Below are 26823 nucleotides of genomic sequence, written 5' to 3'. Positions count from 1 at the left end.
CCGCGACACGGAATCAAGAGGCTGAAAGGATCTCAACAAATAAAAACGCACAAACATGACTTGAGTCAACTTTTTATTTTTCTCTAAAACAAATTAACAAGTTTGAAAATTAAAATATATTTTAAACTGCGGTCAACGTCATGCTTCCTCTCTTTTGCTCGTATCCATCACTTCAATCTTCCCCTTCTTACTAACCAGATCATGTCGCTTCCTATGTGAATTTCTCACTCCAGCTTGTGCGAAATGTTTTCCGCAGATCTCACATTCGTAATTTTTCTCCCCAGTGTGCGTAAACATATGCTTCTTCCTCGAAGATTTCGTGGTAAAAGTCTTATCACAATTTTCACATTTGAAAGGCTTCTCACCGGTGTGACTCCGGATATGTATCACGAGGTGTGTTCGCAGCAAAAACCTCTTTTCGCACAAATGGCAATTATACGGTCGCTCACCAGTATGAGTTCGAAGATGAACTCGCAACTCGCTGGCGCTGAAAACTTCCCGATCACAAAAAGGACACTCACCTTTTGGTGCTGGCTTCTCGCCCGTATGCGTTCTTATATGAGCTTGTAGGTGACTGGTCGTTCGGAAGGATTTCGTGCAATGTGGACACTTATGGGGTTTGATGCCTGTGTGGTTGTTCATGTGGTAGACCATGTTCTGTTTCTGATGGAAGAGCTTTCCGCACTCAGTGCACTGAAACTTCCTTTGGCGATCGTTTTTGTGGCTGTCCATGTGCTTTTTCAGTTGGGTCCGCAAGGTGAATCCTTTCTTGCAAAGTTCGCAGTTATGCTCTTTGATAGGCGAATGGATTTTCTTGTGCATTCGTAGAAGGTAAGGATGGGCAAATGCTTTGGAACAAATGTTACAAGGATGCGGTTTCTCAGGAAAGTGGGTACGACCGTGAGTATTTAGCTGGCTGCGTTGTGTGAATCGTTTCAAGCATATTTCGCATTCATATGGTTTCTCACCAGTGTGGATGCGACTGTGAATTCTCAGCGAGTTGTTGTCGTGAAATCGACCATTGCAAAGCTGGCACACGAATTTTTTCTCGGAAGTGTGACGAACGACGTGCCTGTTTCGGTATTTGAGATGTTTGAAATCCATTCCGCAGAAAGAGCAAGGGAAATTATTCTCGGTAATATGGGTGTCGGCATGGAGCTGCAGTTCTTCAACGGATGGGAAGATTTTATTGCAGATCTTGCAGGATACTTTCTTTGGAGACTCGACTGCTTCAGTTTCGCTTTGTTCGACTTCAGACTCTTTGTTGTTTCCCTCATTTATCCCAAGTTCTATGGCATGCTCAGGAGAAGGCGGAGTTTCTGTTGTCTCATCGACATCGGTGCTCTTATCAACTTGTTCCAATTCTTTGCAGGTTTTATCCTTTAGTTGCTGGAAGAACATATTCGAGTTTCGACATAACTCTTGAAAGTCGTAAAAGTCGTTAAGTTTCATCGTACAGTTGACACATATTCGTTGCGTTTGCTCTTCTTTGGGTTCCATGATTATGTTCACGCACGATTCCAATTTGTGGACAAGATCAAGTTCAAAGACTGTTTCCATATTCGGTTCCTCAGACAAACAACATCTGCATTGACTTTCCATGTCTTTGGATCCAATTGATGTATGACACCAGATACCACCTACGACGACTTCGTTACACGGTTGGCTAGACTGTTGTCTATGTTGGCAGCATGACTACGAAAAATATGGACTACTGGGCCTTATATTGATTTGTATATGAAATTCCTTTTGCATATTAGCTGACCTGTAACCATAAAGAGGAAGGCTTTTACCCAGTCTTTATTTTAGTGCTAAAATTTTATTTCTGCTTGTTCAAGAAAAATAATAATTTCTAGTGGGTGTTTATTTAGGTCCTCTGCAAGCAGGTGTTCTACAGAGTTAATGAATCTATCGCAGTTAAAATTATTTCTGATTTGGATATACTTAGTACATTTGAAGAGGATGTGATCTAAGGTTTCCTGGGGGAAAATGTTTGCGAATAATTTCCCTCTGGAGCGAATGTCATTTTGATAGTTTGAGTTCCACCCCTCTGTTATTTGGCTGGCCACCAGAAGGTTTATGTCGGCGGGTGCTAGGTGACAGTGGGACGGTGTTCTGGCCTTCAGTAGCTGCCAGATGTGCACTTTCATTTAATTTGGTGCCACTCCTTGCAGAGCACTACATTATGATTACTTCTTAGCAGTTCATATATTTGATTTCATTGACCATGTAGTGAGAAGTAGACTCTTTGTCCAGGAGTCGGCACATGTGTAAGGAGTCCGTAATTATGACCACAAATACAATAGAATGAAGCTTAATAGGATTCAAAGAACCGCGTGTGCAGGTGCTACGGGGGTTCTGCAGCCCTGCCCGGCAGATGCTCTCAATGTACTCCTGCATCTCCTCCCCCTAGACGTCCACATCAAATATATTGCAGCGTGCAGTGCCGTCAGACTACGTGAGTCCGGATGCTGGGCAGCGAAGTCCTACGGCCACAGCAACATCCTAGATGTAATACCTCGAGAAATCTGGGCATCCCCCACGAGAAACTTTGCTGTGGACCTTCTAACCAGGCCAAAGTGGAAGACCGGCGCGCGGCGTGTTGCAAGGTTATGACACAGTATTCTTTACGGACGGATCAAAGATGGTCTATGGAATCGGCGCGGGGGTTTTCTCGAATACACACGGTGTATCCAAGTCGTATGGTCTCCCAGGTTTCGCCAGTGTATTCCAGGTGGAAGTACTGGCGATATTGGAAGTCTGTCGATGGCTGGATCGTGATTCGAGCCCCAAGCGTAACATAGCCATTCTGACCGAGAGCAAAGCGGCCATCAAGGCCTTGTACTCAACGACGACATCTTCCCGGCTGGTGGGGCAGTGCAGAGACGCGCTCAATCATCTGGGCGGCACGCTCAAGGTCACTCTCCTCTGGGTTCTCGGGCATAGGAACATAGAGGGGAATGAGTGGGCTGACGGATTGGTCAGGCAAGGCTCTGCTCTTGGCAGTCCCTCAGCGAATACAGTCGGTGTTCCGCTGATGGCTGTCGGGGGCGGAGTCTACTCGCACTACTTAGCAGCCGCGGGCCTAAGATGGTGAAGGCTTACAAGCTGTGCCAAGTCAAGGAGAATTTGGCCCGCTTATAACATAGCCCGATCACGAGAGCTCCTGTGCCAGACGCGTGCAAATGCATTCAAGATTACGGCAGTCTGCACGGGGCACTGCCCCATAGGGGACCATGCCGCTAGGCTCGGCATACCCTACAACTCGCATTGCCGAAGCTGCGGAGAAGGAAGAGAAACTCTCATGCACTTTCTCTGCGATTGCCCAGCTCTAGCTAGAGTCAGGCTGCAGACACTGGGTAAACCATTCTTTGGGGACCTCAGAGAAATTTCTAGCTGCAGGGTCGGAGAGCTGCTTTCCTTCGTGAATGCCTTGGTCTGGTTCTGAAGATCCGAGCCGGCTGGACTCTGCTTCCCTGCTCCCATAACAACAGTCGGAGCGGCCACTGATACCTACCTACCTACCCATGACCGCTTTCTTATGACCTTTTTCCAACGCATGTTTAGTGGCTAGCTAAACAGCTTGGAGTTCTTCTGATAACCTTGTAATTTGGTTTAGCTTGTGTTGCCCCACAGTTACAGCATGATCATTGACCACTGCAATGCTTACATCGCCTCCTCTGATAGAGGCATCTGTGGCATATATTTCAAAGTTTCTAGATTTGTAGTTGCATATGGTGGCATTGATCTCGTTTGCTAACGCTGTTTTTGAAATGTTTCTGCCTGTCACCTGAGTTATAATTACTTGTAGGTTAGGTGGAAGATTCGATTTTCTGTCAGCCTTCAGGAGGTCAAAAAGGTGAAAGAAATATTTGTAATAGGGCCCATACACCGTCAAACAAATTGCGCAACGGAGCGATGCGCAACGTTGCGTTGTGCAATTGTAATTCCCATACACTTAGTGAAATTTTGTTCAAACATTAGTTACAAGTTGGAAACGGAACGAGTAACATGCCATTAAAATGGTATTGCATCTCTCTGTATTGTTATCGGGAGGGGTAGAATGGTGGGGGTGACCCCCTCTGTCGCCCCCCTTCCACATTGAGACGATAATTACTCGACCTTATTTATGATTCGAAAATAGCCCCTTTCGGGGTGCCATAACTTTGACAGAAGTGGAAAGGAAGGACATTTTTTTTCCTTCTATATATCCTCTTTACAATCTTACTCTCCGGGGGTATGGTAAGCAGACCCAACTGATGATAACAAAATGCCCCCCATCAGACGGAGGGAAGTTGAGAGAGAGGACATCCTTTATGAATGCGGGAATAGAGCTCAAAATTAAACTCTATCTTTTAAAGGGATTATGACCGCCGCTGTCCTTTAACGGGGTTAGAAGAAGAGAACGTTTCTTTCCTCTACCTATCCTCCCCATTATGTCCTCCTCATGGGATAGGTTTGAAAATGCAAGTTGGCCATGCTGATGTAAAAGGAACCCCACTTTGAATGGCCATAACCTTATAAGGGCGATGGGCGCATTGAGTTTTGACCGGGTTTGAACAGGAGGCACCATCCCCTTTCTCGTCCACAAACTTCCCACCCCGTCCGGGGACGAGGTTGAAAATTCTGCCTTCCGTTGCGTTGTCTCCGTTGCGCAAAAGATTTCAAACATGTTTGAAATTCTTCAAACATTTGCGCAATGCATCAAACGCGCCTATACATTACCAAATTATTGCGCAACAGCCTGCGTTGCACAATTTGTTTGATAGTGTATGGGCCCTATAAATTGCAGAAGGGCCAGCACTCTTTTGGACATTGCGAAAGACATGAGGTCGATTTGCATGAAGCCTTAATAGCTCCTTAGTTGCTAAAATCGTTATTCTGAGATGGGGCGGCGGTTCATTTGCCAGAGCAAAGGTGAACAGGTGTGAGCCCTAGGCATCTTTTCAGGAATGTGGCTACTATTGAGGTGATTTTGTTGTTTAGGTATCTGGGTGTGTTTGCAGGTGTGGCGGCGGCGTAATCTAGGATGGGCAGTATTAGAACTCTAAACAGTTTGATACAATTTTCAGGAGGAAGGCCTTAAGAATGCTCAGTAGAGAAATTGATGGCTCTAGCAGCTTTTTTAGCCTTAGTGATGGTGTCAATTGTTGCCTAGGAAGATTATCTTTTTGACTTGTTGTATGCTGACATTGCCAAGGTTCAAGGGGTGTAGTGTGCTGCTGTTTCTTTTAAGGGTAATGAATTTTGATTTGTCCGGATTTATATGAAGATTTAGGCTTTTGCATTCGTTAATGACGGTTACTGTTTGGGCTTTAATGGAGGCTTCAGTTTCCGAAATTTTTTTGGCAGTGGCTAATATAAAAAAATCATCAGCATATTGGTAGATTTCTATGTTGGGATCGACTGGTTTATGAAGTGAGGCCGTGTAAATGTTGAATAGTGTGGGGCTCAAGACACATCCTTGAGGTATACCATTGCTAATTTCCACCTTCGCATCACCCAGGATTAGTTTCCTGTTGGCCAGGAACCTTGAGATCCAGATAATGATTTCGGCTGGTATTTTATGGAAGATCATTTTAGTTCAAGGGCCTTTTATATGCTTTGGATACATCAAGAACTACTGCTTGCGCCTGAAGTTTGTTTGCTTTGGCTATGGAGATTGAGAGGAGGATGTCGTTTAGACATGTCGCAGTGGATAATCCGCTCTGATAGGCATGGCTGTTGGGAGGGAGAATTTTGTGCTATTGAATGAAATGGTTTAGTCTATTTTTGATAAGTGTGTTGAGGGTTTTGGCGAAAACATTAATCAGGGATATGGGTTTGAAGTTTTTAAAGCCTGACAGGTCTTTGTTTATTTTGGGTATGGGAACTATTTTAATAACAGACCACTCCTGTGGAGGGTTTAGATTTAGCCAAGTTTCATTAATGAAGGTTAACAGAGTAGATTTGATTGATGGGTTTAGCCACTGGATGTACGTGTACGTAATTTGGTCGTTACCCTGTGCGGAGTTCTTTTTCCGTTTGTTGAGGACCAGAGCGAATTCCTCAGGAGTAAAATTTTGTTGCAGCGATGGTGACAGTAGGTGGGATGTAAAATCATTTGGAGTTGGGTTGTTGAAGCTTGAGCTTAGAAAGTCTAGGTATTTCTGGTCATTTTAAGAGTCCCAACTCCGGTTGTTGGTTTCTTCCTCTTGAAAATTTTAAAAAATTTTTTATGCTTTTCCAGAATACCTTTTTGTGTTTTTCAACACTGAGTTCTTCCCAAATCTCGTCCCAGGCTTTTTTCTTAGCCGCCTTCACCGCTTGTAACCATGACATGAAGTTGCTATAATTGGCATTACTGTGGTAGGCTCTCAGAGCTTGCCTTTTCTCTACAAATACTGTTTTCAGATCACTGTTCCACCAAGGTTTATGGGGGAAGCTCTTACGGATTTTGAATGTCGACTCTTTAATTTTACTTTGCATTCCGATGTTAGACCGTTCAAACTCTCCGTGGGAGGGATGGACTGCAAGGCAGTTTTTAGATGCAAGAGGCCTATTTTGTATTTCTGTTGAATTACAATGGAGTTACTGTGAATGGCTATTGGTTTATGCCTGCTCTTATAAATCGGTTGTACCAGTGCGCTCCAGGACCAGGATATAGTATTGGAATTAGTGAGGGTGACATCTGGGGCAGATGCTCTTCTTTTGCCATTGGTTAACTGGTCCACAAAGGTTAGTGAACCATTGTTGAGTGGTCTAAAGTCTGATCTGCATATTGTGTTTGAGAGATCCCCGAGTATAAATGACCTGGGATTTAGGTCGCCCGTTATTATTGTGTTTGTGGTATTGCTCAGAAATTGAAATGGTTTGTCCAGTTCTACTTTGAAAGTAGTCGTAGTTATATGTGGTGGCATGTAGATGGAGGCAATGGTGATGTTTGGAGTAGGGTTCAGGGTCTTAGCGATAATGATGTCCATGTCGGTATCATAGGTTATTAGCCTGGCATTTATGCCTTTGCGAAACGCAAGGGCAACTCCACGATAGCCACCCTCTCTGAATTTGTACATAAGGTTGAAACCTTTTAGGTAACGAGAATGATGGGATGAGTTAAAAGTGAAAATTTCCTGCAGGGATAGTATGTCATAGCCGTGAGTATTAGCAAAGTATTCAATTTGACCATTTGCAATTTCTACGAATGTTAAGTCACTCGTGATGTTGAGTTTGTCAGTCTGTTTTTTTGATTTTTTGTATGTCTTCTGCGAAAGATGGATCTTGTATCTTTGCAGAGATGCTGTTCATGAGTTTAAGGATTTGCGACAATACTTTCTGGTACTCGGATACAACCGTGTACGTTGGGTGTTCGAAAACAGGATGGTTTTCCGTAAGTGGTTCTTGATAGTCGCCTTTGGGAAAGGGTGTTCTGGTGTTCGGGCGTGGATTTGATTTGACAGCGGAACTGAATTTTTTACTCCCTCTGATAGTTCTGTTGAACTCATCTTGAGGATTTCTTGTCCAGTTGTTCAGACTTGCTCTTTTTTCCAGCGGAGCGAAGGCAACGTCACAGTGAACATCGCAGTCCAGTGAGTCATAATAATTTTTCACTTCTTTGGTAGTTTCCCTCATGGAGATATTTTTTATTGCTGCCGTCGTTATGATCGTTAGATGTTCGACTCAGATGGTGCAATTTCTGTCTCTGGCGTCATGGTCTGACCTACCATATAGAGCACATTTTTTCCGCTTTACAGTTAGTGGCAATGTGGCCCAATCTACCACAAGCAAAACATTGCCTCGGTCTGTTTAAGTAATGGTCAAGCTCTACCCTCACGCTACCGATTGAAATATGTTTGGGGATCTCAGAGCCAACGAAGGTCAATTTGACGGTTCGAGATGGAAGCAAGACATCTTTGTTTTCCTTAGATCTGAAATTCAGCCTTTGCACTTTCGCCACTTTAATCGGAGAGTTAATGTCCTGTAGTATTTCATCTTCTGTGAAATCCGTGGGGATACCTTTAATAATCCCAAATCGATGGGTATCTCTCAAGGAAATGTATGCTTTTAGCCCTAATATGACCAAGCGATTGTCGGATGTAAAGTTGTTCGCGCAGGACGCTGATTTGCAATAAATTTTTATCTTCGTAGGCCCATCTTCTTTGACCGTAATTACCCGGCCTTTGAGGTTAAGACGCCTCCTAAGTTTATGGAAATTGAGGGGTTTGAAAGCCTCAATTCTTTCCTGTCCGTTAACTTTATCTATGTATGTCGTGGGGTTGCTTCTCTCCACACATACTGTGTACGGTTTACATTGAGCGTTCTCGCTGTACTTATACACTGGGGTTGTTTGCTCCATAAGAACTATATTTTGCTTTTCCATTGGAGAAAAGGTGTTGCTTAGGTCCTGAGACTGGGTAACCTCAGGGAAAGCTTTGAGTTGAGTCTTGGCTGGTAGAATTCCAGAAACCTTTTGTTGTTTAATCGTGAGAGACTGGTTTAGGGATCTTGGCAGGCTCCTCGAAGCCCTTCGCTCTTTCCTGGTTAGGACATAGCCACCGATTTCTGTTGGGGTTTTGAACTGTGGCCCTACAGGTGCCTGAGGAGATGTTGGCATTTGGGAAACGGACCGGTCAAAATTTATTTTCCCCTTGTCGGGGATTCACTTTCCCTAACCTCCATAGCCTATTTTGACTGAGGCAGAAATGCCTGTTTACAGGAGAAAACACATACCAAAGGATACGGAAGAAGATTTCTACTTACAAGGTTTGATTGGATGTAGCAGAAATAAAACTTAAGCACTCACTCTCAGCCAAACACTCCACGCGTTTAGGTAAAAAGAGATTTAATTTCAAACTAACAAACGAAGTGCGTCCATCTACGGCAGATGTCACGAAAAAAGTATGAACAATTCAGTTGAAAGTTCACGAGTATCTCACTGTTTACAAACAATGCTGAAGTGACAATCCTTGACTCGTTTTCTTCTTGTTCGTTTTCCTAATCCCTCGCGTGCATCCCTCCTGCTTGAGGATATTCTTGCTTTGTTTACATCTCTACAGAATCGCTCAACTCTTATGTACTAAGCGTACATGGCTACATGTCATCTTCTATATACAAAATGCTTTACACGCACGTCAAGGTGACAGCTCACTCACCGTAAATGACCTTTTTCGCGTTCGCGTAGTAAAACTCGTCTCGCGCCAGAGGAAATCTTATAATTTTCTGTTGCTTTTCCCATTGTCACTGGTGCTCTCGCTTCCCGTTAAGCGATAAATACATTTCCACACTCGCGTCAGTCGTGCTTCGGTCGCATATTACATTCGTGCACGCCATTGCAAGTCCAATTGGTAAATGATCTAATTGAAAGTTTTTAAAGCCTCGGAACAGGATGACAAGTCGAATACGGAATACGGGTAAACTGGAGACGATCATTGAGAATTGCCGGAGCGAAGGGAAGTGGCCGCGAGTCATTGAATTGGCGGAGGAGCTGAAGCAGGGATCACCAAATTATGGTAAGTGGAAACGCTGTTGCGCCAGTTGTGAGTTGAAATTTGATTACGATGCTCGGTTTGGGCTGCTGGAGTCAGTGGAGACGGTCGGGCGGCCTCTCCAAAAGATTATGTCATTCCGAGGTGGTGACGCAAACTTCCAGGCGATAGTTGACGCTCTGGAATTTTATCGGATGCTTTATCAGAGCCGCAGAATCTTTAGATGAAGATTGATTGCTTGTTGAAAACAAGTAGCGAGACGAGACTTCGCCTTAGACATTGACCCTTCCCATTTATTGTACATCTTGAATTATACTTGCATTAGATTATTGTGTCTATGAAAGACTAGAAATTGTAACGTTTTTACTTGACGTGGCTGCGAATCTTATCCTTTTGCAGCCAGTTGCCTCGGTGATGCTCAAGAGTGTTTCCAAGTCAATATTCCTCACACAGTTTTTGACCTGTTTTGCTAAATAAATTTCCTGTTTTATAAGTTTAGAGAAAGCTGAAATTGTGCAATGGAACGACCTGTGCGCGCATCGCGACCTTGTTCAGTGCAACAAGCAATTAAATTGATTTTAGTCACTCGTCGCATCTTTTTCTAGAAAACATCTTGGCTTCTTCCTTCTTTAAGCATATTTATTAGAGAAAATTATTATGTGATCACTTGTTTCCCGGAGAAAAACCTTCGTCGGCCGGCTGTGTCGTTCTAATTTTGACATGGTATTGAAGTTTTCATGTACTTTGCACTCACCCTGGGAGCTAGACACCGGGGCTTACCAGGATTTCCCTTTGGCTGGTTATACTATTTTATAGTCCTCAGTACACTCCATTTGAATTCGGTTTTGTATTGCATACCAGATGCTGCTGGCGTTTACGCACCAGAAAGTTGGACTCCCGCAACAGTACGCTGTCGGACTACCAACTTAACATTGTCCTGTCATCAGAGAACTAGCCTGGAACCGTTTGACACATTACTTCGGGCTAGCCCTCCCGCTTTCCCGGCTTTAGGAGCCTTCAAGTCAGGGAATCACCAACGGGAGGGGAAGGGAGGAAGGCAGTTGTTAGTTCAGGGAACCCCATACCATCCGGTCCCTCCGCCGATCTTCTTCGCAATAAGAAGAGCCCGAACATAATACGCAACACGATTTCAGCTGCCAGCGCTCTTCAGCATCTCTCTGACAATGTTGTCTGGAGAGAGCTCCCCTGTGTCTGCATAAAGCTGCTGACGAAAGCCGTCCCACTTTTCGCAAGAGAAACTGGTGTGTTTAGCGTCGTTCACCATTCCATTGCAGAACACACAATCAGGAGATCGCGCCTTCCCAATCCTGTGCAGGTAAGACTGAAAACCTCCATGCTTAAAAGTTGGGTAAGGAAGTAATCAATCTCATCGTGCGTTCAGTTCAACCACGGCTCTAAATTGTCGATGAACCGCGCAGTTCATCTACCCTTTGGCTCATCTTGCAAACAGAGTTGTTACTCGATAAGGGAGCGTTGACGCCTTTCACGGGCAAACTCCTCTTTTAAGTTCTCGTCCTTATGGCGGTAGATAGCTTTACGCAGCAGGGATCACTCCTGCGATCACCATCACGGCCGGTTCGGAGACAGTGCGATAACCAGACACCACTCGCGAAGCTCCCCGTTTCTGCACTTGAGCACGGCGCTTACGATGCACCTGCTTGTCAGGGACATTAGCCCATACCTCCGCGCTATAGAGCAGAACCGAGTGCGTTGCTACCATAAGGAGACCTCTCCTAGTAGATATAGGGCCGCCAACATTTGCCATTAGCCGACCCAAGGCCGCGAATCAAGCTGCACCCTTGTCCGCTGCTGCTTTGATTTGATCGAAGAAGCTTATCTTCGAATCGAGCATTAAACCAAGGTATTTAACCGCTGGTTTTGACTCTATAATCAACTCGCCGCTCGATATGGGATGCAGGGTCGGGATTCTCCTTCTACTTCGGTTTTTTCCAGCGCAAGGTTGAAACCATGAGCAGTCATCCATCCGCTTACCCGTCGCATCAATATGCCAAGTCTGCTTTGGGCCTGTTCAACAGGGCGTCCGGTGACAAGTGTCGCAAAGTCGTCTGCATAACCGACCAGGCGCGACTCTTCGGGTATATCGAGTCTCAGCAGACTATCGTAGGAAGAGTTCCAGAGGTCCGGCCCTAGGATGGATCCCTGTGCTACTCCCATGTGATTTCCATCCTCCTTTGGCGCTCTAGCGTCTCATAGAGCAGGGAGCGGTCTTTCAGATAATCCCTCATTATCCGCAAGGGATAGCTTGGCACGTGGAAGAAGTTTTCTAGTGTGCCTTGCATATCTGTCCATCTTACGGAATTGAAGGCATTTCTGACATCAAGCGTTATGAGGAGCACTATCCATCGAGATCAGCGACTGGGTGCCTCGGCTCAATGAACCGCATCTACGACCTCCATAACAGCATCCACTGTAGATCTCCCTGTTCTGAACCCGAACTGTCTTGCGGATAAGTCCCCCGCAGTACGAGTCTACCCCTGATGAGCTTCTCCAGCACTTTTCCAGCCGTGTCAAGCATACACAGCGGTCGGTATGCAGACGGGAGCTTCGGGTCTCCCTTACCCTTACTGAACAACGCGAGTCTGGCCATTTTCCAGCGACAAAGAAAAATGCCCTCCTTCAAGCAGCAATTCTGGCCGTTGGCGGAACACCAGTTTGTAAAATTCCGCCGGGATGCCAACAGGGCCTGGTGCCTTCCTGTTTTTCATAGTGAGAACCGCTTGTTCGAGCTCTCTCACTGTGAAAAGGGGGCAATCCTCGAAGATTTCCGCGCTATTTACATCAACCCGTACAGGTTGTCTGGGGAACAATGCCCGCACAATGTGGTCCATCTGGTCGGTGGTCTGCATACTGACAGGGCTTCCGCAGAGCCCCGATTTTCCGGATGACAAGCTTATAGCCAAGTCCCCACGGGTCCTCATTCACCTCGTTAACAAGGTTCTGCCAGCCGCGAGCTTTGCTTTTATTTATAGCGCTGCGGAGCCTCTTTTTTGCTGATCTATACTGTGCCTTTATGGCACATGCTTCCTCGTTGGCGTGCAAACATTGTGCTAAACAGCGGAGCTTATGACACTCCTTCCGTAGATCAGCAATTTTTGCTGTCCACCAGTACATAGAAGGCTTGTCGCGTCTGGGACCCCTCCGGGGCATGAAAGCCTCACACGCCGTCGTTATCAGGTTCATCACTGAATTTGCGATGGTGTCAACTGCGACACTACCGCCCCCTGGAGTGCCCCCAGCGCGGTCCTGCCCCTGGCAGGGGGTGCGTCGTGTTGGTGCTCGCCGGCAAGTAGCGTCTACCACTTCGAACGCGATGTACTGGTGATCACTTGCCGAAAAGTCTTCTAGGACTCGCCACCCGTCCACCGATGATGTCAGAGATTCCGACGCAAAAGTGATGTCAGGAATGCTTCCCTCACAGCCTGGGCGCCAAAACGTTGGAATGAATCCGGTGTTTAAAATTACAAACCGCCTAATCCAAAATCTGTTTCCCCCTGGAGTCGGACTGAGGCGTGCTCCATTCAAGGGCCCTGGCATCAAAATCACCGCCTACCAGGATTCGTCCCTTCGTGCTCGAAACGACGTCCTCCAGAGCATCAAGCCCGCGCCGAAAGTTCGCCATTAGCATTTACTTCCACAGCGAACTATGCTAGCAACTCGGTGCATGTGAATTTGTAAAATGTGGATCATGCCATTCGCGCTCTAGTCCTTTCCAATTCCGCCCTGAAGATTGGACATCGTCCCGAGCCCGCAGTGCGTGCGACGCTCTCACCAGACGCGCCACGATCCCTGCAGAGAATGCAACTTTCGCTTTCATTGCAGGTCTTCGCTTGATGACCTACTTGGCCCCATCTCCGCCATGTTGTCCTTTGCAGTTTGCTGACGTGTGTTTATTGTCTAAACCCCTGTAGCACTTGGTGGGGACTATCCGCATTCGTACCCTGCATACTACCCATCCAATTTTGAATCTCCCGCCACTAAGGAGTTTTCTCGCATATTGCTCGGGGGCTTCCACCACGGCGAGTTTTTGTCCTCGAGAGTTTACAGAGGTGATACCTATCCGGGCATTGGTTACCTCTGGACATTCACGCTTTATCGCCTCCTCCACTTCGACCTTTTCTGTGAGGCAGCCAAGATGTCGGATTTCTAGAGAGCAAATAAGTTCTAGGCTAGAAACAAGAGCCTTCTCCCCCAATAACCCTTTAACCGCTTTGCTGAACCTACTCTTGCTAGTCGTCTTCGGGCCCAGTTCGGCGAGGACTCCGCCACTCCTCGTTTTCCGTATGGAAGACACCTCCGCTCCTTTGTCTTCAGGTTTCATCCTGTGGCGGATTTCATTAAGGCCTTCCGCAAATGTCTTGTCTTCCGTAGGCTTAATGAGCAGAGCCGACGTTCTAGTCCTTCGATTCCTTGTCTTTTCTGCTCCTGGCTTTTGGTCTACAGCCTCATTGTCTTTGGATAGACGGGTCTCTGGCGACGTAGTCAGTTGTTTCCTTTTTTCCTTCTTCGCCTTGGGCCCTGGACACTACTTTGATAAAGTCTCCTTCAGGTACGTCGTATTCTTTCCGCACCAACAGTTCAAAATAAAATGTCTCCTTGTTTCTTTCTTCTTTAAACACGAAAACAGAATATTATAAAAGTTCCTACAAATTAAACACAATACAAAAGTCACAAGTGACAAGGACCCATCTGGGCCTTCGCCATCGTTCCATCTCAGTCAGAGTCTGCCTCGTCTTATTTTTCTACCATATTGCCCTTATAGACTATTCGGGATGGATCATCCTCATCCATACGAATTAAGTGACCCGCCAACCGTAACTTGAGCCGGATTTTATCCACGACCTGATGGTCATGGAATCGCTCATAGATTTCGTCTTTATGTAGGCTACGGAATCGTTCATCCTCATGTAGGGGGCCAAAAATTCTTCAGAGGATTCTTCTCTCGAACGCGGCCAAGAGTTCGCAATTTTTCTTGCTAAGAACCCAAGTCTCCGAGAAATACATGAGGACTGGCAAGATCATTGTCTTGTACAGTACGAGCTTTGATCCTATGGTGAGACGTTTCGAGCGGAATATTTTTTGTAAGCTGAAACAAACACCGTACGCGGATTTCATCATCGTAGCTGTTATCGGTTGGGATTTTCAACCCTCGATAGGAGAAATTATCAACGATCTCAAAGTTGCAGTCTCCTATCTTTATTCTTCCTGTTTGACCAGTGCGGTTTGATGTTGTTGGTTGATTGTTTTTTTTTTGGTGCTGCGGTTGCCACCATATATTTTGTTTGCATTCATTGATGCGCAGCCCAAAATCTCGCGCCAATGCCGCCTGCTCGATCTGGATTAAGGCAGTTTGTACGTCTCGGCTCGTTCTTCTCACGATGTAGACATCGTCAGCATAAGCCAGTAGTTGGGTAGATTTAAAGAGGATCGTCCCCCTCGCATTTACCTCGGTGTGACGGATCATCTTTTCCAGGGTCATGTTAAAGAGGACGCATGATAAGGTATATCCTTGTCTTAGACCGTTATTGATGTCGAATGGTCTCGAGAGGGTCAGCTTAGTCAGTCTTATCAAGTTCATCGGGATACCGAATTCTTTCATGGCCGTGTACAGTTTTACCCTGGCTATGACTTAAAGACGATGAAAAGATGGTACAATTGATGTCCATATTCCAACAATTTTTTCATCGCATGCCGTAGAGAGAAAATCGGATCTGTTGCTGATTGGCGTGGAGTGAAGCCTCTTTGGTATGGGCCAATGATGTTCTGGGCGTATGGGGCTATCCAACCTAGTAACATAGCGGAGAATATCTTATAGATGGTATTCAGCAACGTGACACCTCTATAAATGCTGCTTTGCGTGATATCCCTTGCCAGTCGTCAGGCATTTATACGCTATTCCACACCTTGAGCATCAGTTGATGAACCACTTAGTGTAGTTGGTCGCCTCCATATTTAACCGATTTGGCTGTAATTCCATCGGCTTCTGGCGACTTTTGGTTTTTAAGCGTGTGGATTGCACGGACTGTTTTTTCTATGCTTGGTGGTGGTAGCATTTGTCTGCTGTTTTCAGTTGGCGAGACCGCAACTCGCAAATGTTCTGGTTCTTGAGCAGTTCATCAAAATATCCTATAACGCTGTTACATCAACCCTATATTGGGACAGGGTATCAACTAGTTGATTGGTAACTGTACAGGGAGCGCACGTTCCATGAGAAAATGCACAAATCGGAATAACGAGTCCGTTGGCGTTGTCAAGATTCTTCGTTGTGTTATCAGTCCAGTCCGAGGCTCCTGTCATGGCTTCGTAACTTCGGTTTTCCGTGTAGGGTTGTCAGCCCTACCCAATCTGGAGGGCCAGTTGGTACAACCAAATTTCATGATACGAGCTGGCTGATATGCCAACATCCTTAGCAACTTCTCTTATGGTAATTCGACGATTTTCCAAAACAATTTTCTTCACAGCTTCGACGTTACCATCAGTTGATGTGTTGGGGCGTCCAGAGCGAGGTTCGTCGTTGACATCGTCTCGGCCATCTTGGAAGAGCTTGTACCATTTGTAAACATGTATACCAATACACAACAACAAAAAATTTCGATATTCGAATGTACGTTGCCTGCGCAATTTGAAAATTCACCTTAGTTTTGGAATGCCATGCCGTCAGACTCGACATACTCTACAATCCGCTTTGCCGAAGCTGAGGAGACGTGAGAAAAACCCTTAGGCACTCTCTTTGTTAGCTAGAGCCAAGCTACGGAAAACCATTCTTTGAGGATCTCCGTGAGACCTCTAGCTGCGGGGTGGGAGAGCTGCTTTCCTTAGTAAATTCTACGGGCTGGCTCTGAAGAACTGAGCCCGCTGGAGTTTCACTCAAAACGGCGCACTACAACACTAATTGGGCACCTCGGAGCGCCCACTGACACCTATCTACCAACTGTTTATATTGTTAACTACATGAAATAATTATTCTATTTTTCGCAGAATGTCTGGCGAATTTCCTTATTGGCGAAGGCCGATTGGAAAGTTTCTTAGAGGATAATCCACCGGTTGAAGCCAACACTAATAAACTGAAAAATGGACTACAAGATGCCAAAAGATACTTAAAACTGGTAATCGGAGAAGATGGACGGAAAGCTGGGATAGCACTTGATGCATTTCTACTGCTTGCAAAACTAGACTATGCCTGTGGCAATTACGATGAGAGTTTAGATAATTTCATTAAAGCTGAATTGAATACGCTATCGGAAAAAGAGTTAACACTACGTAGCCTTCGCATTTTAGCCGAATCATATGCAATAAAAGGTTTATGCTTAGAGCAGCAAGGCATCAAGGCACCATCCAAGTTCAAAAAGGCTGAAAAGGAAGCGGAAATGGTATGATTAGGTTCTGAACACTTGTTTTAACTTGCTCAGGTGTATTTATGCGTTTTCAGATATCATGCTTCGAAAAAGCAACAGATCTTGGACTCCTGTATCTGCAGGAGCAGGATATAGTGACACCGTCAAATGTAGAGACTCGTCGAATGGGTGCAATATTAGAGACAGCTCTGCAGCGTGCTCCAATTGTCCTAATCAAAGCGGGTAGACTACAAGAAGCCATCGAACGTTATCGAACAATGCTCAATGCAGTGGAAACCAGAACAACGCAATCTCTACGACTGACACTCGCTCGACAATTAGCGGAGGTTTTGTTGCGGGGAGTCTCAGGAACTATGTATACTCCGCCGCTTAACCTTTCCTCAACGAAAACCGGTCCAAATACAAAGAAATTGTGGAAGCCAAGAAAGTATTCAGGGAGAAATCAGTTCACACCTCGCAACCATCATGAGGAGATAATTCTGCTGCTTTTGATATCGGAGTCACTGGCAGTGCGAGACGCTGTTTTATCACAGAGTCCTGAGTTTCGTGTTGCTAGATCCCATGCTCTTGGCAATGCAACGGCTGTTTATGATCTTCTAGCTTTATCCACTATCCGATGGGGCTTGTCCAATCTTCTGAATGAGTCCTTCGAGAAAGCTTTGAAATTTACATTCGGTGAACAGCATGTGTGGCGACAATATGCGTTGAATCTTACATTTTTGGGGCACCATAAGCATGCCTTGCGTGCTTTGGAAGAGTATTCTGATTTGGCGCCTCATGACCCGTTACCGTTGCTTCTGTCTGCTCGAATATGCTATGAAAATCTAGGCAACATATCCGAGGGCTTGGAATATTCACTGCAAGCATTAAGTAAAGAAATTAGAGGGTTGCGCCCGTCAAGGGCTCAGCTGTATGTAGGCGTAGGATATCAACAACTTGCCGTGACAGCTGCTCTGAAGTCGGAGAAAGAGAAATACACTAAACTAGCTATCGATGCGTTGGAAAAGGCTGTGCAATACGACACGAACGATCATCTAGCAGAGTATTATTTAGCTTTACACCATGCAATTAACTATAATATTTCGGAGGCGATAGTAAGTAGTCGTATTCGTTGTAAGGGTGGGATTTTCGATACATTGTTTCTCCGATAGGTCCATATTCGTTTTGCATTATCATTACGAGCAGAACACGCTTCTAGTTTGCATTTATTCTCCTTGCTGTTGACTGCAAATCGAAGACCCCGCGAAGCACTCTGTATTGCAGAGAATGCCCTGGACGAATTTCCGGATAATCTAAATCTATTACATGTTCGTGCCCATTTACAATTGCACCTCCATGATATCGACACTGCGCTTCAAACAGTACAAAAAATGCTATCAATTTGGCGCGACCAATACGAATCACAGACGATGGTTAATGAAAACGATAACGAACGTCACTCAGACACGAAGAGTATATTGCAGCTGCATTCCTCGCAATTATCGGATAAAGATTCGAGTGAGTCGTATGGAAGATTTCAACTGAAAGATTGATTCAATGTAAAGTTATTTTTGTGTTTTAGATTCTGTTTATGCCGCCTCGTTGGCTGCTGCATCTCGGGTGGAGCAAGCGTTGAGTGAGGTGGCGAGTTCTTTGAGCTCGTTCAGTCCAAAGCCGGGTCCACAACGAGCGTGGATGATTCAGTTGAAGGTATTAAACCTCAAATTCTATAAGAAACGGGGGTTGTTCTAGGTTTTATTTTAAATATAGATATGGTTGCTGCTAGCAGATGTTTACCTGGCCATAGACCAGCCCAATGAAGCGTTGAATTGTATTCAAGAAGCCGCACAGATATATCCACTGCATCATCAAGTCATGTATATGGTAAGCATTGAGGCAGCCTTCCACTATTTAAACTAAGTTTTGTTTAAATTCCATTTGTCTCTTCTAGCGAGGACAGATCTACGTCTACCTATCCCAGTGGTACGATGCCAAGCAGTGTTTTCTCAACGCGGTATCCGCGAACCCCTGCCATATTGAAGCTTTAACAGCGCTCGGCGAAACGCATCATGTTCTCGGAGAGCCAAGATTAGCTGAGAAAATGTTAAAAGACGCTGCCAAATTGGATCCTAACTATCCAAAAATATGGTGAGTGGTAGATATTTGATTGTATTAAGTTGTTGCACATGAAATGGCAGTGTTGATCCCCCGCTTATGCCGGCGCGTTGGAATATGTTGCTCGGATGGAGGAGTTAGCCGGCAGCTCATTCCTCTCTGAGTTTGTCCTCTTATCTGTTGATGAAAAGGTTGAACTGTTGAATGAATGGATGTGTTAATGACGACATGCTTACGAAGCCCGAACGAAGGGCTCGGAATCGTGTCACGTGGTGTACGAATGCTCTTCGTGTTAAGCGGAGGGAGGTCCGTCGCCTGAGCAAGAGATTCCAAAAGACGCGTCGTCAAAGTGATGTTGATTCTGTTGTTGATGTTGACCAGCTTAGGCTCGCTTATAGGCGAAGTGTCTCGTCATATAAGGAGTTATTGAGACAGTCGAAGGAAGACAACTGGAGGCGATTCGTCGGTGAGCGCTGTGATGATCCTTGGGGTAGGGTCTACCGGATTTGCAGAAGAAAGCGAAATCACGACATAGCTGGCATCAAGGTGAACGGAGAACCTATGCTAACGTGACAGTGTTTGTGCTCTGCTAGGTGAACTATTTCCGAGATCCGAGCCTTCGGTGTCTCTGGACGGTCGCGCTCAAGGAGGGGAAGAAATTCCTCCTCTGAGGAGTTGTGAGATCGAGGAAAGCATGACGAAGCTCAGGTCTCGGAAGTCACCTGGCTGGGATGGGATGACAGGCGAGATGTGCAAAGCCATCTGGCAGGCCATCCCTTCTCATGTCCAGTGTTTGTTTGATTGTTGCTTTCGGGAGGGCTATTTCCCTGGATTCTGGAAGATTCTGGAGAGGATTATGGTCCAGCGACTGGGGGGTGAAAACATTCCATCTGACGTCTGACAGGCAGTATGGCTTCCTGACTGGTAGGTCCACCGACGACGCCTTGATGCATGTGAAGAACTTTGTTGTTCGTTGTCCTAGCAAGTATAGTCTTTGGAATCTTTGTAGATTTCAAAGGCGCATTTGATTACCTAAGTTGGTCGTCTGTGTTGTTAGAGCTTTGTGAGTGCGACTGCCGGGAATTAGCTCTGTGAAAGAGCTACTTCCATGGTAGAAAAGCATTCGTCCAAGGTGTCAATGAACGTGGAGTGCGGCTGCCCACAGGGATCTATCGCGGGTCCATTTATATGGAATCTGATGATGGACGAACTGTTGGGTTAGCTTTCAACCGTTGCTGAATGTGTTGCCTACGCGGATGATCTGCTCATTCTTGTTGAGGTGAACATTTGGCGTTAGGTCGAACAGCGGGGTACTGAGTACATGCGTATCGTTAACTCGTGGTCTTTAACAGTCGGTGTCGCGGTCTCAATGGAAAAAACTGTCGCGATGATGCTGAAAGGCTACCCACGTCGTATGCCGTGTGTAAAACTTAATGGAGTTCCATTGAAATACCGGAAGGAAGTGACATACTTGGGAGTCACGATCGCGGAACGCATGTACTTGTGTCCGCACCTGCGCCAGCTCAAGCCACGCTTGATTAAATTGGTCTGTATGTTGAGGCGGATTATGAGGTGCGAATGGGGTCTAAGCAGGAGAGCTGTTAGATCCATTTATGTGGGACTCTTTCTTGCATGTTGTACGTACGGGTCCCCTATGTTGTATGATTTGGCACTGATGGTGCAGGGCAGGCAGCTGCTCTACGCTTGTCAGCGAGTGGCTTTGTTAGCGTGTCTTCCTGTGTGTCATACGGTATCGACCGATGCCATGCAGGTCTTGTTGGGTGCTCCTTCTCTTGATCTGGAGGTAGTCCGACGGGCCACGGCCTACAGGATCAGGAGGGGCGTACTTTTGCAGCAACCGGATTTAGCTAGTGATGTACAGGTGGAGGGGTTAGGACCGCTTGTGATCAAAAGGCTGTTGAATGAGATTGTAACATCTAAGTGGCAGCTTAAATGGGATGAATGTGGGAAAGGTGGGGTCACGTATGAGTACGTTAGGAACAAATCTGCCAGAGGAAGATCCGTCGTGGACTTCAGACTTGAGATGGGCTTCCTCCTGACGGGGCATGCTAGCTTGAATGAGTTCCTCTTCAAGCGCAACCTTGCCTCCAGTCAGGGCCGTGTTTTATGTGGGGCAGACTCGGAGGGCTGGCTAAATGTTTTCTGTGTCTGTCCAGCGTACAGTGATATCCGCAATCTAGACGACATGGGCGTTCACGTGGTGAACGGTATCTTCGATGTTAGCCATTGCCTTGCTAGCAGTGGGCACCTAAATGCGCTAATGAGTTCGTGCGTGCTGTCTTCCGACGCAGGAGGGAGGTCCTCGACGCTGCTTCGCGTGTTTGGTGTTAGTGTTGTCCTGGGGGATGCCTGCAGGCGGACTGTATGGGTCAGATAGGGTATCATGGATGCGGACTAGGCATTGGCGATTGGAAAGGTAATTCAGGATAAATCTGCATAGTTGCGGGTGGAATTTAAATATGTGGGAGAGTTTGTAGGTGAGGCCTTCGTGCCAGATCGCGTCGAAAGCTTTCTGGATATCGAGGAGGCAAGCGGTGGTGGGGATGTTGTTGTTTAACTGGGAGAGGATGTCAGTTTTGAGGATTAGGAGGTCGTGTGAGGTGCCGTGGCCACGCCTGTTGGCAAACTGGAATGGGGGAATAATGGTGCAGTCGGTGATGTGTTGGAGCATGAGATCATGAATGACCTGTCCGAAAATGTTCGATGTCACGTTGAGGAGGGAGATGGGGTGGTAGCTGCCCGGTTGATTTCTTATTGTTTCCGGAGAGAATGATGGCAGTGGGGTGTTGTAGGTTGGGGTGGTGGAATCGGGAATTGGGTGTAGATGAATGGCGTAGTAGTGAGGTTGTGGATGTGTTGGCGCACCGCATTTTCTGTGGGTGGATTGGACAAATGTCGGGTGGTGTGATTGGCGACCAGAAAGCTGCTAGCAATCAGGTCGGCGTGGGCTTTGGGGGAGAACGCTGGCTGTGCGTGGTTTCGCTAGACGAGGGCAAGTACCACGGAGTTTATTTCACGTTTGCTGATTAAGCGAGATGTTCGCATGCTTTCAGCGTATAGCGTCTGGATATGGGATTGGATGAGGTGTGTCAGGGAGTAGATTCGTGATTTGAGGAAGTTAAACTGGGGAACGTATCTGTGTCTGTGGAGTTGGCGTCGTAGGGTCGCTTTTTGTTTGATAAGGTCAAGGGGTGACAGGGTGATCAGGCCCTGGTAATTTAGTGGGCTGAGAGGAATGGTTTGGTTGCAGGCTTTTTGTGTAATTTCCGTGAACTTTTTCACGACTGAGTCAATTTCAGTAGGAGACGAATTGGACGGGAGGCAGATAGTCGACAGTTTGTCGGCTAGGTTGTAGTTAAGGCGTTGCCAGTTGGTGGCAGCGTAGTTGGGAAGGAATTTAGGCTGAGATTTGGGGAGGCGATCGGTTATGTTGAAGTGGAGAACCACTCTGTCATGGTCGCTCAAGCCTGGGATGGTAGGAAAGTCTTGGGGGGAGGTAGGAGAGATGGGGTGGATGAGAAGGTGGTTGCTTACCAGGGAGAAGTCGATGAAGGAGTAGATATTTTGCCTATGGTAGGTGGGTTGGTTGGTAGTGAGGAGGGTGAGCTGTAGAGGGTAGGAGTGCTGTGTGTATACCAGTTGGCTAATCTATTGCCATTGACGTTTATGGTGGTATTATACCAGGTGTTATGCTTGGCGTTTAGGTCGCCCCCTAGTACGAGGGAAAAACGTTTGCGTCGGCTAACTGGGAGGGCTTTGAGGTGTTGCGTTAGGTTGGAGATGTCAGCGGGATTAAGGGTTTGGTCGGAGCAGTAGAGGCTAGGAATATGATGGAGGAAGGTGTGGTGATGGAAACGACGGTTAATTCCATGGTTGGGATGTAGACTTGTTGGGCATCTAGGGGATTCGCTACTAATATGGCTGTGCCCCGCCTTGGCGGTCAATACGGTCGGATCGGAAGGTGGTATAGTTGGGGATGTGCAGTTTATGCCTTGGGTTGAGTTTGGATTCAGTAAGAAGGAGTAGGTTGGGTTTGTGGACAGAAAGAAACTTGGTCAGTTCGTGACGTCTTTGTCGACTGACAACAGGAATTTACGTTCAGTAATACCACTTTAGTGGACATTACTGCGGGACACTTGGCAGAGGAAGGAGAGGAGTGCGAGTCTCTTCTCCATTGGTGAGGAAAGGGAGTTGTATCTGGGGAGGAATGTGGTGAGTTGGGTGGTGGAGGTGTTGAAAAGCGAGTGGATCTCGGAGTCGAGGTCGAAGGTAGGTACCAAGCGCGAGTTGTTCCGAGCCATTGCAGCGTAAGAGAATGGTGGGGATGTAGGGTTTTGTGAAGGGGAAATCTGAGCGGGTTTTGGTTGGGGGGATCTTGCACGAACATCGGGCAGTTGCGATAACTCGCCGGATGCGTGTTGGCTCCGCAGTTAATGCAGGATGGGTTTTCTTCCTGTTTCGTCGTCATGGACCGTGTGGGGTGTTGCATTTAACGCAACGGTAGGGTAGGTTGTAGTTCCACGCTGCATGCCCAATGCGCTGGCAGTTCCGGCATTGAGTGATCTCATGTAGTTAAACTGCCTCAAATTTGACGATGCAGTGAAACATCGCCCTGGCTTTCGTGAGGGTGGATTGCTGAAATTTCGAAGAAAAGGTAATTAGGAAAAGGTGGATGGGTTTTGCATTTCGTCGGGATGAGCTAGTCTCGTATTGACGGGCGCTGATTGCTTCGGGGATGCCGAGTTGATGTAGCTCCTTGAAGATTTCCTCAGGGGAGTACGTGAAATCTAGTCCCCGTAGGACTAGGTTGATGGGTTTGAGGTGGGACGGAGTATACGTAAATAAGGGGTGGTTACCTTCGTTGAGTACGCTTTTGGCAGGTTCATTATCCGCCAGGGATGTGGCGAGGACGTGGGTGGAGTGGACCGAGGTTTTCTTAAGCGCGATATTATTCGGGATGGTGAAAAGGATTTTGGTGGTAATGGTTTTGGTTGTTGTGGGGTCTGCCCGGATAATTAGAGGAGGAAATTTTTCCTTACTCACTTTTATTGTATTTAATTTTGATGTTTGGGCGGCTTCTGGTGTGTTTGTGGTGGTTGTTTTCCGAGTGTGGGTGGCTAGCTATAGGAGCTGCTGGGCTGGATGTTCAGCGGCTTTCGTTGATGTTGTAGTTGGTTGGTGTGAGGGTGTAGTTGCTGTTGTTAGGGCTGGTTTCTGTTGCGAACGTGTGATGGAACTTGCCATTTCTGCCATGGCCCGTTCTTCTCGGCTTTCATGGCATGATGTAGTCGGCGTGTTGGGTTGAGGAACTGTGCAGGTGGGAGCGATGGTTGACTCAGTTAATGACGAGCTGAATAGCACAGTGAGCCGGTCGTACCGACTCATCAGTTCCTTCAGTGAGGTCCTGAGCTCTTGGAACTGTCTCCGTAGAGCGGCGACTTCATCTTCGTCAGAGGTTTCGCGAGCTATGTCCGACTAGCTGTCTTCGGGGGCAGTTTCGCGACTGCTTTCGGGGCTTGATGGTGCTTCGTTTTTGCTGTCCCCATAGGGGTAAATCCTTTTAGGCTCAGTATCCATTCCCTGAGGTGACAGTGATCTGTCGTCAACCTGGCGTTTTGACATCACGCCACATTGCTGCTTGGCCGTTGAGTATCACTACTATTACCACTATCTCGATTTCGATTAACGCTTGGAAATTGTCCGGAGCAATTTACGAATACATCCGATCGCCTTGGACGACTGATACCAACTCTCTTGTGAATATCTTGAAATGACTCCTTGATTAAATGTATCGCGACTAACTTCACTTGATTGCCAAATTGGCCATTTCCTATGCAACAACATAATAGTTAATTCCTAATCCTTCAATATTGTTTTCTATCCCTTCTAAGGTTCACACTAGGCAAAGTCATGGAAACATTGGGCGACTACACTGCAGCTGCTGACTGCATGGCCACCGCGCTACAGTTGGAACCTTGTTGTCCGGTGCTACCGTTCTCATCTATCGCTCTAACCTTTGACTGAGTTATCAATTTATATTTTTAATAATTTTTCTTATACAGATTTGATCTGATTTTGATTTTTTTTTTGATTTAGATTTTCATAGTTTTATCTCGATGGTGACTTTTTTGTTATGATCTCTTTTTTTTAAGGTTACAGGAAAATGTAAGCCACCTTTCTTGTTTTTTTTTTCTGATTTAATCAAATATAAGCGAATGAATAACTGATGGAATAATTGTATTTGATGTAAAGGTTCAGGAGCCATTTCAAGACGAAACAATGTGAAGTATCTATTCCAATAAGCTTCTTCTTCCAGTCATTTTTAAAATTAAATTAAACATTATCATAAGGAGTATAAAAAAGAAGGAATTAAGACTTTATCAAATTCTTTGACGTCCCTTCCCCTGGTATTACCTATTATTTGTATCGACTTTTCATTTACTCGTATTTTCTGTTCTTCAATTTAATTTTCTACACACAAACCATGTATTTATGTTAATAGCGCGATAGGCAGGTGAAATAACAGAATTTATTTGCAATCCATGCATGAAATATCAATAGAGCAATTGCATAGAAACAAATCACTTCCTATTATTATTATTATTGCGGTAAATGCATTATGTTATCCTCTTAAACAGAAAAGAGATATCTTTAAGGATCCAATATGTGCTGTTGAATATTAATCATTGTTATTTATTGTGAATAATCTGAAGCTGAGGATGTATTATATTTTTAACAGTTAGTTCCGAGCAAAGATGATGTACACTATTGTGGTTAAAGATTAAAGCAACATATAAAGAAAGAAACAAAATTGCTTTTATTTCGGACTTTGGTGGTGGCTTCAAAATAATCGGATCACTAACAATCTCTGCTATCAAGAAGAAAGTTGAAGTACTATATTTGGACGAAACTGCTGTGTAGAGCGCTTAGTAATTGCGGTTTACAGAGTCGTGCCGTTTATCTAGTGAAATATGAACACCATGTTTCAATTGATATGTGCGCAATTTAAGACCACATTCCAGCTTTAACCATGGCCCGGACTGCACAGTTAGTAACGATTTTTTCGATAGATACCAAAGGAACGAACGATATAGCCGGCCTTGTCACGCAAACAGTGTTTTGGAATTTCATGACTTTTTAAAAAAATTGTGTTCGCTGTTTTGTTTCCTTCTCTTATCCTTCTTCTTCGCCCCGTTCTTAAGCGGTGTTGGCTTATCTTGATCAGTTGCATCATTTTGTTCTATCAAGCGTCTGATCTGGATGCAGTCGCCTGGCTTTCAGATCTCTATCCAGCGTATCAAGTCGCTATTGCTTTGGCTGGGCTTTTGTGAATTTCCGTCTGCGCGAATTACGTGACGATTCCATCGAAGAGACCTTTTTCGCAATTTTTCTATGATCGGAGCAACCCCAAATCGATAGTGAATATCTTTATTTCGAACGTGATCATGGAGTGTTACGTCACTGGTCTAACGTAACATTTTCGTCTCCATTACCGCGAGACACCGTTCATTGTCTTTTATAGTAAGCCAACACTCAGAACCATAGAGGGTGATAGGGATACGTCGATCACAAAGAACGTCACTTCATCCAGGTAGCACTAATGCGTGAAGTAATTTACCATTGGGGATTTTTAAATCGCTTAGTTCTGGGCACTGCGTTCATACCCTGTTTGGTTCATTGTAGAAGTCTACGATGTTCTTCGAGTGAGACATAAATCTACGACTGAATTTGAAATTTCAAATTTGAATCTTCATGCTTCGGGCACGGAAGGGAAATTTATCGTTGTGGCTGCCCTGCTCGGTTTTGCCGCGCTAGATGGCTGGCTGGGAATTGGGTTGCTGGGAGGAAAGCGA

At 45.8% G+C, this 26823-nt stretch overlaps 2 protein-coding genes across 6 annotated transcripts; one reads left to right on the top strand and one right to left on the bottom strand.

Annotated features, from left to right (window-relative positions):
- Positions 1–109: 109 nt before the first annotated feature.
- Positions 110–9188, bottom strand: LOC119654350 (zinc finger protein 883-like). Of its 5 annotated transcripts, none has more exons than XM_038059692.1 (2): positions 9129–9188; positions 110–1765 (listed from the first exon to the last, which is right to left on the bottom strand). In XM_038059692.1, exon 2 carries the CDS (start codon positions 1600–1602, stop codon positions 139–141), a length of 1464 nt encoding a protein of 487 aa, XP_037915620.1. In that variant the 5' UTR covers positions 1603–1765; positions 9129–9188; the 3' UTR covers positions 110–138. The 5 variants fall into 5 exon arrangements, with proteins under 5 accessions (XP_037915620.1, XP_037915621.1, XP_037915616.1 ...); XM_038059693.1 differs by lacking the exon at positions 9129–9188 and adding an exon at positions 8913–9032; XM_038059688.1 differs by lacking the exon at positions 9129–9188 and adding an exon at positions 8737–9023.
- LOC119654349 (tetratricopeptide repeat protein 7B) lies at positions 9135–25247 on the top strand. The gene is made up of 8 exons (XM_038059687.1): positions 9135–9485; positions 16479–16870; positions 16930–17949; positions 18007–18352; positions 18417–18544; positions 18605–18718; positions 18786–18982; positions 24862–25247. Exons 1-8 carry the CDS (start codon positions 9362–9364, stop codon positions 24992–24994), a joined length of 2454 nt encoding a protein of 817 aa, XP_037915615.1. The 5' UTR covers positions 9135–9361; the 3' UTR covers positions 24995–25247.
- Positions 25248–26823: the final 1576 nt, after the last annotated feature.

Source organism: Hermetia illucens, chromosome 4 (genome assembly GCF_905115235.1).
Source record: "Hermetia illucens chromosome 4, iHerIll2.2.curated.20191125, whole genome shotgun sequence".
Taxonomy (NCBI): domain Eukaryota; kingdom Metazoa; phylum Arthropoda; class Insecta; order Diptera; family Stratiomyidae; genus Hermetia; species Hermetia illucens.
The sequence above is the reverse complement of the archived record's forward strand: the minus strand, read 5'-3'. Positions and strand labels throughout refer to the sequence as shown.

Coding starts and splice junctions, on each gene's coding strand:
- LOC119654349 (XM_038059687.1), top strand. CDS start 9,362: ATGACAAGTCGAATACGGAATACGGGTAAACTGGAGACGATCATTGAG. Junction 17,950..18,006: donor ATAATATTTCGGAGGCGATA/GTAAGTAGTCGT, acceptor TTTCTCCGATAG/GTCCATATTCGTTTTGCATT. Junction 18,983..24,861: donor CCTAACTATCCAAAAATATG/GTGAGTGGTAGA, acceptor ATCCCTTCTAAG/GTTCACACTAGGCAAAGTCA.
- LOC119654350 (XM_038059692.1), bottom strand. CDS start 1,602: ATGGAAAGTCAATGCAGATGTTGTTTGTCTGAGGAACCGAATATGGAA.